This window comes from Bos javanicus, chromosome 27 (genome assembly GCF_032452875.1).
Source record: "Bos javanicus breed banteng chromosome 27, ARS-OSU_banteng_1.0, whole genome shotgun sequence".
NCBI lineage: Eukaryota > Metazoa > Chordata > Mammalia > Artiodactyla > Bovidae > Bos > Bos javanicus.
In genome coordinates this window covers 34591628-34605067 of record NC_083894.1, presented here as the reverse complement: position 1 = coordinate 34605067, position 13440 = coordinate 34591628, and the positions used below count along the sequence as shown (strand labels likewise).

At 38.0% G+C, this 13440-nt stretch overlaps 1 protein-coding gene across 3 annotated transcripts in view; it reads left to right on the top strand.

Annotated features, from left to right (window-relative positions):
• The window catches only part of LOC133240017 (disintegrin and metalloproteinase domain-containing protein 2), a 102694-nt gene that overhangs the window by 29174 nt on the left and 60080 nt on the right, over positions 1 to 13440 (top strand). For all 3 annotated transcript variants that reach the window (XM_061404531.1, XM_061404530.1, XM_061404533.1), the window contains one exon: positions 910 to 966. In XM_061404531.1, coding sequence (XP_061260515.1) covers positions 910 to 966 — 57 coding nt within the window. The remainder of the gene's footprint in view (positions 1 to 909; positions 967 to 13440) is intronic.

The window sequence follows — 13440 nt, the reverse complement described above, 5'->3', positions numbered from 1 at the left end:
GTTTTGAACTTTCAAGGAATTAAATATCAGTGTAAGAAGAAAAAAAAATGCAGACTTTAAGCATAATAAATGTTTTCTCAATTTTTGAAATTTGATTCTCTTTTCTGCTTCTATGTATTTGTCCATTGCTTGTTGATGGTATTAGTAACTATTTTGAGTTAAATACACTACAATCTTGGAGTGTCCACAAAGACTGTCTCATAAGTTTTCCTTAGTATATTCCTCCTAGGTTAAATTCATATAAAAATAATGATGGAAACAAGTAATATTTTACTAATGGTAGTTAAAACAAGCATTACTTTGTCCCTAGAAATTGGCAGGGTGTAAATCAGACAGATCATAAGCCCATTGGGCCTCACATTTGTGCTGAAGTTAACCACCATGGTCTGTGATGACACTGTAACCAGATTCCACATCCTGAGACATCTATGACACAGTTTAAGAAACTCAGTCATTTTGTTTCTCTGTTGCTCACATTTTTCTGAGGTCATTTATACAAGGATTAGCTTTATCTTCAGATGAAAGTCCACCCCTCCAAACAGAGAGGTGCCCTTACTCTTTCAAGGTCACAAATAAAATCATAACACATAATAATGTATGATGAAATCATTAAACTAATGCAAATTCACATATAATGGTGATCAAGGGAAGATGTCCTTCAGAGCAGAGAATCAAGTGAGTAGCCCTATACCAATGGAAGGTAAAGTTATTTTCTGAGTAAATTAGCTGATTATTTTCTGAGTAAATTAATTGATTGAACAGATGCAAAAGAGGCAACAAAGACAATAGTCTGAAAGTGACTATTTTCATATATAAAATTGAATTTCTAACATTGAATTTGTGAAGTAGTGATATTACTTAAAATATTTAAATAATTCTTCAATTTTTACCTGTTTGTGATTTTTTTAGCCTCTTCCAGACTTCTCTCAGTATATAGAAATGCATATTGTAGTTGAAAAAGATTTGGTAAGTATACCTTCATTTATTTGTCTCATGTTAATTTATATTAGCAATGGGAGGTTATAAAAAATGTTGGAATAAATTTTTAACACAAGATAATAATAATTTCTGCTTTAATGAATTTAAATTTCTGGTATCAGTAGTAAATAGAAAATCATATCTCTATTAGTTTATTTTTCATTTTATATAATTAACATAAATGAAAACATCTGTTACATACAGAATAGTTTCTGAGTAATTTTTATTCATCATTCTCATACTCATAACCAGAGAAGGAAATGGCAACCCACTCCAGTACTCTTGCCTGGAGAATCCCATGGACAGAGGTGCCTGGGATTCATCCCATGAATGGAGGAGTCCATGGAGTCGCTCAGAGTCGGACACAACTGAGCTACTTCACGGTCACTTTTCACTTTCATGCACTGGAGAAGGAAATGGCAACCCACTCCAGTGTTCTTGCCTGGAGAATTCCAGGGATGGGGGAGCCTGGTGGGCTCCCGTCTATGGGGTCGCACAGAGTCAGACACGACTGAAGTGATTTAGTAGCAGCAGTAGCAGCATACTCGTAACATCTAGTAACCTTTGATCTTTTTACTATCTCGATAATTTTGCCTTTTTGAGAATGTCACATAGTTGAAATGTGAGGTCTGTAGCCATGACAGATTGTCTTCTTTACCTTGGTAACATGCATTTAACTTTACCACGTGCCTTATCATGGATTTAGAGCTAATTTCTTTTTAGAACTTAATAACATTGTATTGTCTGTATATACCACAGTTTGTTTATCCATTCACCTTCTAAAGGGCATCTCAGTTGCTTCCACATTCTGGCAGTTATGAATCAAGCTGCTGCAAATATCCCTGCACACGTTTTTTCATGGACATATTTTATCTCCTTTGGGTAAATATCCTGCAGCATGATTGCTACATCATATGATAACAGTCTTTTTGTTTGTTTGTTTGGTGTTTTGTGTGTGTGAGAAGTTGCCAAGCTGTCTTCCAAGGTGCCTTTTCCATTTTGCATTCAGTACTTTAAATATAGCATCTCATTGTCTTCTGGCCCTGCAGTTTTTGCTAAGAAATTGGCTAGTAATCTTATTATCATCCCTTTTACATGGTTAGTTGCTTTTTTCTTATTGTCTTCAATATTAGTATTCTCTTTGTTTTTAGCTTTAGATAATTTGATTATAATGTGTCTTGGTGTGAGTCCCTTTGGCTCTATCCTTCTTAGAATTTGTTAAGCTTCCAGGATTTGTGGGTTCATGTGTTTCATCAAATTTAACAAGCTTTTGGCCATTATTTAGATAATTTCTCTTCTTTTTCTGGGATTCTCTTTATTTGTATATTGTACTACATATGGTATCCCACATGTTCCCCCCTTTCTATTTTCTTTTTGGTTCTCAGACTCAACAATTTAAATTATCCTATTCTCAAGTTTACTGATTCTTTCTTGTGCTCCTTTAAATCTGCTGTTGAATCCATCTACTCAACTTTTAATTCAGTTATTGCATTTTCAATGCCAGAATTCTTTTTGATTTCTTTTATAGTTCTATATCTTTGTTGCCATTCTCATTTTATTCATACATCATTTTCCTGACTTCACTTCATTCTTTTTATCCTTTAGCTTTTTAAAAAACTTTTTATTTTATTTTGGAGTATAAGCAATTAACAATATTGTGATAGTTTCAGGTGCAGCAGATTGACTCAGTCATACATGCACATGTATCCATTCTACCCCAAGCTCCCCTCCCATCCAGGCTGCCACATGACATTGAGCAGAGTTCTCTGTGCTGTACAGTAATCCTCTGTTGTTTATCCATTCAAAATAAAGCTGTGTGTACATGTCCATCTCCTTTAGCTCTTTGAGCATATTTTAGACAGTCGTTTTAGGGACTTTGTCTAGTAAGTCTCCAAGTTCTCAGGACTGGTTTCTGCCAATTTATTTCATTCCCTTGAGCTATGCTTTTGTTGTTGTTTGCTAGTTTGCCTTATAATATAGACTGAATGTTTCTTTTCTGTTCACATGTATACTGATGAATAATGATGGTGGGGCTTCCCCAGGGGCTCAGCAGTAAAGAATTTGCCTGCAGTGCAGAAGCTGCAGGAGACATGGGTTCTATCCCTGGGTGGGGAAGATATCCTGGAGAAGGGCATGGCAGCCCACTCCAGTATTCTTGCCTGGAGAATCCCATGGACAGAGGAGCCTGGTGGGCTACAGTCCATAGAGTTACAAAGAGTCTGACATGACTGAAGCAACTGAGCAAGAAGCAAGAACATGCACATAGTGATGTTATTTGGCAGTGGAGCCTTTGGGAATGGCTTAGGTCATGAAGGTGGAGCCCTCATGAACGGGATTAGTGCCCTTATAAAAGAAAGGACACCTCTTCTACCATGTGAGGACACAGCACGTTCTCATCAACACAGAATTGATGTCTGTGGCTGGAGACTTAACCTTTAAACTTTCCAGCCTTCAGAACTGTGAGAAACAAATGGCTGTTGTTTGAAACCAAGTTTTATGGTGTTTTTGTTATAGTAGGCCAAATTGACTAAGGTATCTTGTGATTTTTATTGAAAATTCAGCATTTTAAAAAAATAACCACCTTTTAAACCATTTTTGGGGACTGGCTGTATGTCAGGGTAGCCTTCACTGATTAGCTGGGTTACCTCTTAGTCCATGTGGTGAAAGTTTAAGATGTTCTCAGGTCTCTCTGACCATATGTCTTGCCTTGGCCTGTGGGATTCACTATATACATGGCTGCTTTTCAATATCTCAGGTTCCAAAAGATCTCACCCCAGCATCTTTTCAGGGCTTTCTATCTGTATATTTCCACCTGTAATCTCTTGTTCCAAGTATCTGTGGGTCTGTCATAACCTTGAAGTTTTAACAAGCATTGACGACCCCTTTTTGCTACCTAAAAACTGGATTAGGTGACACAGAAAACAATCATTTGGACACCTTCCAGATAGGTAGAAAATTGCAAATAAGGTCTTCTCTGCTCCACCTGGTATAAGAGAGGAAATTGGGGAACAGATGGGCCTTTCCTCCAGACTAAATAATGCCAAGCTGGGGAGGAAGTAGGGCATAGGAGAGTAAATGCCACACGATTTCCTGTCATTTTCAAGGTGGGTTTTTCTTGGTTGGACATTGGCTTGGCTGCTGTAGATCTTTGGATATTTTCCATAGGTTTTCCAGAGGCTCCAATGGGGTTATCATATCAACCATTTTCTGATTGTCTTTTGATATTTCCAGAGAAAAACAAAGGCTTGGTGTTTTCTGGTTCTCCCTTTTGCTGATTTCACTTCCATGAAGAATATTTTTAATTATTTGTTTTCATCATTTTACAAAGGCTGCTTCAAAATCTTTGTCATATATATTTCTAACAAATGATGTACTTCGGTGTTGACATGTATTGACTGACTTTTCTTCCTCACCAAAATTCAAAAGTATCCATTCTTCAGTACTCAGCCTTCTTTATGGTCCAATCTCACATCTGTACATGACTATTGGAAAAACCACAGTTTTGACTATATGGACCTGTGTCAGCAAAATGATATCTCTGCCTTTGAATATGCTGTTTAGGCTTGTCATAGGTTTGTCATAGCTTCCCTTCCAAGGAGCAAACATCTTTTAATTTCATGGCTGATTATTGGTTGTGTGCCTGTGTGTGTGTGCTAAGCCACTTTAGTTGTGTCTGACTCTGTTTCAGCCTTTTTCCCACACTTTGATTAGGTTCTTTGTTTTTCTGGTATTGAGTTGTATGAGCTGCTTGTGTATTTTGGAAATTAATCCTTTGTCAGTTGTTTCATTCCCCATTATTCTCTCCCTTTCTGAGGGTTGTCTTTTCACCTTGCTTACAGTTTCCTTTACTGTGCAAAAGTTTTTAAGTTTAATCAGGCCTCACTTGTTTACTTTTATTTTTATTTCCATTACTCTAGCGGGTGGGTCATAGAGGATCTTGCTTTGATTTGTATCATCGAGTATTCTGCCTATATTTTCCTCTAAGAGTTTTATAGTTTCTGGTCTTACATTTAGGTCTTTAATCAATTTTGAGTTTATCTTTCTGTATGGTGTTTCATTCTTTTACATGTTGCTGTCCAGTTTTCCCAGCACCATTTATCGAAGAGGCTGTCTTAGCCCCATTGCATATTCTTGCCTCCTTTGTCAAAAATAAGGTACCCATAGGTACATGGGTATATATCTGGGCTTTCTATCTTGTTTCATTGGTCTATATTTCTTTTTATGTGCTAGTGCCATACTGTCTTGATGACTGTAACTTTGTAGTATAATCTGAAGTCAGGAAGGTTGATTCCTCCAGCTCCATTCTTCTTTCTCAAGACGCTTTGGCTATTCAGGGTCTTTTGTGTTTCCATGAAATTTTTTGTTCTAGTTCTGTGAAAAGTGCCATTGGTAATTTGATAGGAATCACACTGAATCTGTAGATTGTGTTTGGTAGTATAGTCATTTTCACAATATTGATTCTTCAAACTCTGGAACATGGAATATCTCTCCATCTGTTTATTTCATCTTTGACTTCTTTCATTAGTGTCTTATAATTTTATGTGTACAGTTCTTTTGTCTCCTTAGGTAAGTTTATTCCTAGATGTTTAATTATTTTGTTCCAATGGTGAATGGAATTGATTGCTTAATTTCTCTTTCTGATTTTTTGTTGTTAGTATATAGAAATGCAAGTGATTTCTGTGCATTGATTTTGTATCCTAAAACTTTGCTAAATTCACTGATTAGCTCTAGTAGTTTTCTGATACTATCTTTAGGGTTTTCTATGTATAGTATCATGTCATCTGCAAACAGTGAGAGCTTTATTTCTTCTTTCCTGATCTGGATTCCTTTTATTTCTTTTTCTTCTCTGATTGCTATAGCTAGGACTTCCAGAACTATGTTGAATAATAGTGGTGAAAGTGGACACCCTTGTATTGTTCTTGATCTTAGAGGGAATGCTTTCCATTTTTCACCATTGAGAATAATGTTTGCTGTAGGCTTATCACATATTGTCTTCACTATGTTGAGGTAGGTTCTTTCTATGCCCATTTTTTGAAGAGTTTTAGTCATAAATGGGTACTGAATTTTGTCAAAGGCTTTTTCTGCATCTATTGAGATGATCATATGGTTTTTATCTTTCACTTTGTTAATATGGTGTATCACATTGATTGATCTCTGTATATTGAAGAACCGTTGCATCCCTGGAATAAACCCAGTTTGATCATGGTATATGAGCTTTTTGATGTGTTGCTGAATTCTGTTTGCTAAAATTTTGTTGAGGAGTTTTTCATCTATGTTCATCAGTGATATTGGCCTGTAGTTTTCTTTCTCTGTGTTGTCTTTGGTTTTGGTATCAGGCTGATGGTGGCCTTGTAGAATGAGTTTGGAAGTGTTCCTTCCTCTGCAATTTTTTGAAAGAGTTTTAGAAGGATAGGCACTAGCTCTTCTCTAAATGTTTGGTAGAATTCTCCTGTGAAGCCATCTGGTCCTGGGCTTTTGTTTTGGGGGAGATTTTTGATCACAGCTTCAATTTCAGTGCTTGTAATGGGTTGTTCATAATTTATGTATCTTTCTGGTTCAGTATTGGAAGATTGATCTTTTCTAAGAATTTCTTCCAGGTTATCCATTTTATTGCCATATAATTGTTCATAATAGTCTCTTATAATCCTTTGTATTTCTGCATTGTCTGTTGTAACCTCTCCTTTTTCATTTCTAATTTTGTTGATTTGCTTCCTCTTTCTTCTTTTTGTGATGAGTCTGGCTAAAGGTTTGTCAATTTTGTATATCTTCTCAAAGAACCAGCTTTTAGCTTTGTTAATCTTTACTATTCTTGCATTTCTTTTATGTTTATTTCTGCTCTGATCTTTATGATTTATTTCCTTCTACTAATTTGGGGATTTGTTTGTTCTTTTTCCAGTTGTTTTAGGCATAAAGTTAGGTTGTCTATTCGATGCTTTTTCTTGTTTCTTGAGGTAGGATTGTATTGCTGTAAACTTCCCTCTTAGAACTACTTTTGCTGCATCCCATAGGTTTTGAGTTGTCATGCTTTCATTGTCATTTTTTTCTAGAAATTTTATTTCCCTTTTGATTTTTTCAGTAACAAGTTGTTTTGTAGATACATATTATTTAATCTCCAAGTGTTTGTGTTTTTACAGTTTTTTTCCTGTAATTGATATCTAGTCTCATAATGTTGTGGTTGGAGAAAATTCTTGACATAATTTCAATTTTCTTAAATTTACTGAGGTTTGATTTGTGACCCAAGATGTGGTCTATCCTGAAGAATGTTCCACATGCACTTGAGAAGAATGTGTATTCTTCTGCATTGGATGGAATGCCCAGAAGATATCAATGAGATCCATCTCATCTAATGTATCATTTAAGACTTGTGTTTCCTTATTAATTTTTTGTTTTGATGCTCTGTCCATTGGTATGAGTGGGCTGTTAAAGTCTCCTACTGTTATTGTGTTACTGTCAATTTCTCCTTTTATGTCTGTTAGTGTTTGTCTGAGGTACTGAGGTGCTCCTGTGTTGGGTGCATCAGTTCAGTTCAGTTCAGTTCAGTCACTCAGTCGTGTCTGACTCTTTGCGACCCCATGAATCGCAGCACACCAGGCCTTCCTGTCTATCACCAACTCCTGGAATTCACTCAAACTCATGTCCATTGAGTCGGTGATGCCATCCAGCCATCTCATCCTCTGTCATCCCCTTCTCCTCCTGCCCCCAATCCCTCCAAGCATCACAGTCTTTTCCAAGGAGTCAACTCTTCACATGAGGTGGCCAAAGTACTGGAGTTTCAGCTTTAGCATCATTCCTTCCAAAGAACACCCAGGACTGATCTCCTTCAGAATGGACTGGTTGGTTCCCCTTGAGTCCAAGGGACTCTCAAGAGTCTTTTCCAACACCACAGTTTAAAAGCATCTATTCTTCAGCGCTCAGCTTTCTTCATAGTCAAACTCTCACATCCATACATGACCACTGGAAAAACCATAGCCTTGACTAGATGGACCTTTGTTGGCAAAGTAATGTCCCTGCTTTTCAATATGCTACCTAGGTTGGTCATAACTTTCCTTCCAAGGAGTAAGCATCTTTTAATTTCATGGCTGCAATCACCATCTGTTGGGTGTATAGATATTTACAATTGTTATGTCTTCCTCTTGGATTGATCCCTTGATCATTATGTAGTGTCTTTCCTTATCTCTTGTAAACTTATTTTAAGGTCTATTTTGTCTGATATGGGGATTGCTACTCCAGCTTTCTTTTGCTTCCCATTTGCATGCAATATATTCTTCCATCCTCTCACTTTCAGTCTATATGTGTCTTTAGATCTAAAGTGAGTTTCTTGTAGACAGCATATATTTGGGTCTTGTTCTTGTGTCCATTCAGCCAGTCTGTGTCTTTTGGTTGGAGCATTTCATCTGTTTACATTTAAAGTAATTTTCATATATATGTTCCTATTGCCATTTTCCTAACTGTTTTCATTTGTATATCTTTTTCTTCTCTTGTATTTCTTGACTATATAAGTCCCTTTAACATTTGTTCTAAAGCCTTGGTCATACTGAATTCTCTTAACTTTTGCTTGTCTGAAAAACTTTTTATCTGTCCAACAATTTTGAATGAGATCCTTGCCAGTTACAGTAATCTTGATTGTAGATTTTTCCCTTTCAGTGCTTTAAAAATATCCTGCCATTCCCTCCTGGCCTGCAGAATTTCTGCTGAAAGATCAGATGTTAAACCTATGAGGTTTCCCTTGTATGCTACTGTTGCTTTTCCCTTGCTGCTTTTAATATATTTCCTTTGTCTTTAGTCTTTATAAGTTTGATTAGTATGTGCTTGATGTGTTTCTCCTTGGGTTTATCCTGTATGGGACTCTTTGCACCTCTTTGAACTTGGTTGACTATTTCCTTTTCCTTGTTTGGGGAAATTTTCAACTATAATCTCTTCAAATCTTTTCTCATACTCTTTCTTTTTCTCTTCTTTTTCTGGGACCTCTATAATTCAAATGTTGGTAAATTTGATATCATCCCAGGGGTCTCTGAGACTATCCTCAGTTCTTTTCATTCTTTTTACTTTATTCTGCTCTTCAGAAGTTATTTCCACCATTTTATCTTCCAGCCCACTGATTTATTCTTCAGCTTCAAATATTCTGCTCTTGGTTCCTTCTAGAGTATTTTTAATTTCAGTCATTGTGTTGTTTGTGTGTTTATTTTTTAATTCTTCTAGGTCTTTGTTAATGGATTCTTGCATTTTCCCCATTCTGTTTTCAAGGGTTTTGATCATCTTTACTATCAGTATTCTGAATTCTTTTTCAGGTAGCTTGCCTATTTCCTCTTCATTTATTTGGACTTCTGTGTTTCTAGTTTGTTCCTTCATTTGTGTAGTATTTCTTTACTTTCCATTATTTTTATTTTTTATCTTCTTGTGTTTGAGGTCTCATCTTCCCAGGCTTCAAGGTTGAGTTCTTTTTTCCTTTTGGTTTCTGCCCTCCTAAGTTTGGATCAAGTTTTGTGCTGAGTTTTTTTTTTTTTCCCTCTGATTGGTAAGGTTGAGTGAGTTGGCAATCCTATCTGCTGATGATTAGGTTTGTATTTTTGTTTTGTTTTGTTTGTTGTTTAAAAACAAATGCTAATGCTCGTTGAGTAATGCTGGGTCTTGTGTTCCAGTGGTTTCCTTTGTGTGAGTTCCCACTATTTGATACTCCCTAGGGTGAGTTCTATGGTAGTCTAGGGTCTTGAAGTCAGTGCTCCCACTTCAAAGGTTCAGGGCTTGATCTCTGGTCAGGAATGAAGATTCCACAAGTGGTTTGTTATGGCATTAAGTGAGTTTAAAACAAATACCCAAAAACAAGAAACCAAAGATGAACCTCAGACAAATGGTAGTTACAAAATCAGGCAAAGAATAATTAAAATAACAAAATATATACCTATGCACCCATAAGCAAATTCAAAACAGTTCAACAAAAATAAAGTACAGTAGATTGACCCAGTGAACAAAACCAAAAATTATATCTACCAGTTAAGAATAAAACTAGCTAAAGCATAAACTGGAAGACAAAACTAAAGCAATGTGCCAGGTGGGGAATAAAGCAATGAAAACAAAGCTAATAAATATGTTTAGTAGAAAGGAAGGAAAGAAAGAAAGAATAGATATGCAAAGGTAAATAGAGGTAGATAAAGAAGATTTATATACATTAAAGATTAACTGCAAGGGGAAGAGAACAGTAGGAAAGCAAACAAAGGTATAAATGTAGAAAAAGAATAATAGGTTTTAAAGAAATTAAAAGTTAAAAAGGAGAAAAATAAAAGGAAGAAGAAAGAAAAGAAAAAAAAAGAGGAAAACTCCATAGAACTGCAAAAGCACAACATAGAGGCAAGGGTTTATAACAACAATAAAAAAAAAAAGTGTGACTGAGAAAAGAGAAAAAAAGCTCAAAAGCTTAATTAGATTTCATAGTGCCAAAAAAATTGAAAACTGCACATCAGGGTTTTTTTGGGGGGAACGGAGGGGAAAAAAATAAAAATAAAAAAAAATATTTAAAAATCCAAATGAATCTACAGAACAAGTCAAAACACAAGAATAATAAATGTTTTTCTTGAGTCACTGCTGTCAGCGTCCTTTCCCTCGCTGGGAGTCACAGTCTGCATCACCTCCCTAGGATGCCCTCCAACACTGTGCTGGTCTCTGGACCTGCTGTGGGGGCAGCTCAGATTCTAATCTGCTCCTACTCCTGTGTGTTCTTGCCTCCAATATCCACAGCTGTCAGAACTAGTGTGTTTTCCTTTGTGGGAGCTCTCAATGCCCTTTTATATATGTTCCATAGACACAGAGTCTGCCTAGTTGATCATGCGGATTTAATGTGCAGCTTGTACAGCTGGTGGGAGGGGTTTGGGTCTTCTTCCTTAGCCACACTGTCCCTGGGTTTCAATTGTGGTTTTCTTTCCATCTCTGCATGTGGCTAGTCCACTGGGCTTTGCTTCTGAGGCTGCCCTGGAGGACTTGGGTGTCCCCCAGTGAGGGCCAGGTGTGGACGTGGTACAGCTGCTTGGGTTGCAGGGGCTCTGGCAGCACCAGGGACTCAGGGGAGTTGGCAGCCAGGACAGCATGAAATATAGTGCTCTAGAAGGGTATGGCAACCAGTATTGGCCAATACACTCCAGTATTCTTGCCTGGAGAACTGCCCTGGCAGAGAAGCCTGTCAGGCCACAGTCCACAAGGTCACAAAGAGTTGAACACGCCCAAAGCGACCCTGCGTGCATAGACACAAGACTTTTTATGCCTGTGGCGGCTTTGTCCCAGGGAGGGTTGATCATGAAGGTGGTGCAGCTGCTTGGCTTGCAGGGACCCTAGGTGCCAAGTGTGCAGGGGCACAGACTGCCTCCGCCACAGGAGTTATGGCCCTATCAGAGTCTTTCTTCAAGTTTCTTGTAGCTGGCGATCAGAAGGCCTCTATAGCCAGTTTTTCTCTGCATCTCTGCCTGTTCAGGCACTTGCCCGGGGTCCTTCTCTGTTGCTTGACCCATTAGGCACATAGAGGGCCCACGCCCCTGGCTGGGGTCCTACTGTGTGGTCTTGCACATCAGTCACTTAAAGGGGCACCCTGGGTGGGGTCCTACTCTGTAGTGCAGTGTGTCAGGTGTTTGAGGGCCAGCCTTTCTATTGTTCAGCTGCTAATGCAGGCGTGTGTGGAGAGAGAGGGTATGGCGATGGCTCCACCCCTCCACGTGACTCCCGTATTGCCTTGCTTCCACGTGGCTTTCCTCCACAGGATTTTCCCACCACAGTCTCCTCTCTCATATCCCCTTGATCCGTCTCTCCACAGTCAACAGCAGCCCTCACCCTGGGATTGCTCCACAATCCTTAAACTCAAGTTCCCAGCCACTGCGCCTTCTAGGGAACCTACATCCCTGTCCCAAGTATGTATGGCTGCAGCAAGGACTGTCTGATTCTCATTCCATTTAGGTGCCACAGTTCAGATGTTTCACTCTCAGCCTTAAATGTTTCTCTTCTGACTCAGACAATTGCCCCGATGTTGGGATTGGACCCCTGCTTCACTTTCCCCACCCACTGAGGGCAGGTCCAGCCCTACTAACACTCCTATCTTTCTCCCTAGTTCCTTCGTCCTACCGAGTTTTGCGTGGTTCTATAAATTCTTTTCCACTGGTCAGGTACTCCTGTCCACTCTCAGCTGGTGTCCTGCATGTACTTCTGTGTCTGAAGGTGTATTCCTAATGTATCTGTGGGGAGAGATGTACTCCAGGTCCTCCTACTCCTCCACCACCTTGCTCTCTCCCTTCTTCAGTTTCTTTAATCAATGTCTTTATATAGTTTTCAGTGAAAAGATCTTTCATTTCCTTGGTTAAATTTATTCCTAGGTATTTTATTCTTCTGATGCTGTTGTAAATGGCATTGTTTTCTTAGTTTTGCTTTCTGATAGCTTATTATTGTCGAGAGATAATATAACCGATTTTTGTATATTGGTTTTGTATCTTGCAGCTTTAGTGAATTTCTTTCTAGTTCCAACAGTTTTCTGATGGGCTTCCCTGGTGCCTCAGATGGTAAAGAATCTGCCTGCAATGCAGGAAACCCAGCTTTAATCCCTGGGTTGGAAAGAACCCCTGGAGAAGGGAATGGCTACCCAATCCAGCATTCTTGCATGGAGAATTTTATAGACAGGAGCCTGGTGGGCTACAGTCCAAAAGAGTTGGACACAACTGAGCAACTAACACTTTCATTTTAGGGTTTTCTATTTATGTCACCTGCAAATAGTGACAGTGTCACTTCTTTCTTTCCCAATTTGAATACCTTGTAGTTGTTTTCCTTGCCTAATTGCTCTGACTGAGACTTCCAGTACTATGTTAGATAAAAGTGGCAACTACAGGTATCCTTCTCTTGTTCCTGGTCTTATTGGGAAAGTTTCCAACTTTACACTGCTGAGTGTGATGTTGATCATGGCCTTTATTATGTTGTGGTGTATTCTCTCTATATTCACTTTGGTGAGTTTTTATCCTGAAAGCAGATTGAAATTTATTAAATGTTTTTTTCTGCATCTATTGAGATGATCATATGATTTTTTTATTCTTCATTTTGTTAATGGGGTGTATCACACTGATTGATTCAGAGAGATTAAACCATTCTTGGATCCCTGGAATAAATCTCACTGGATCATGGTATATGATCCTTTCAGTGTGTTGTTGAATTCATGTTGCCAATATTCTCTTGAGAATTTTTCCACCTATATTCATTAAGAATTTGGCCTATAATTTTCTTTTATTCATGCTATTTTTAAGTGGTTTTGATATTAGGATAATGCTGGCCTCATAAGTGAGTTTAGAAAGTTTTCTTCTTTTTGTGAAAGCTTGTAGTGTCTTTTTTGTTTTTCGTTTTCACACTTAATATATATCATGCTATCTATAATAATAGATAATGTTTCAGTTCAGTTCAGTTGCTCAGTCGTGTCCGACTCTTTGAGACCCCATGAATCCAGCC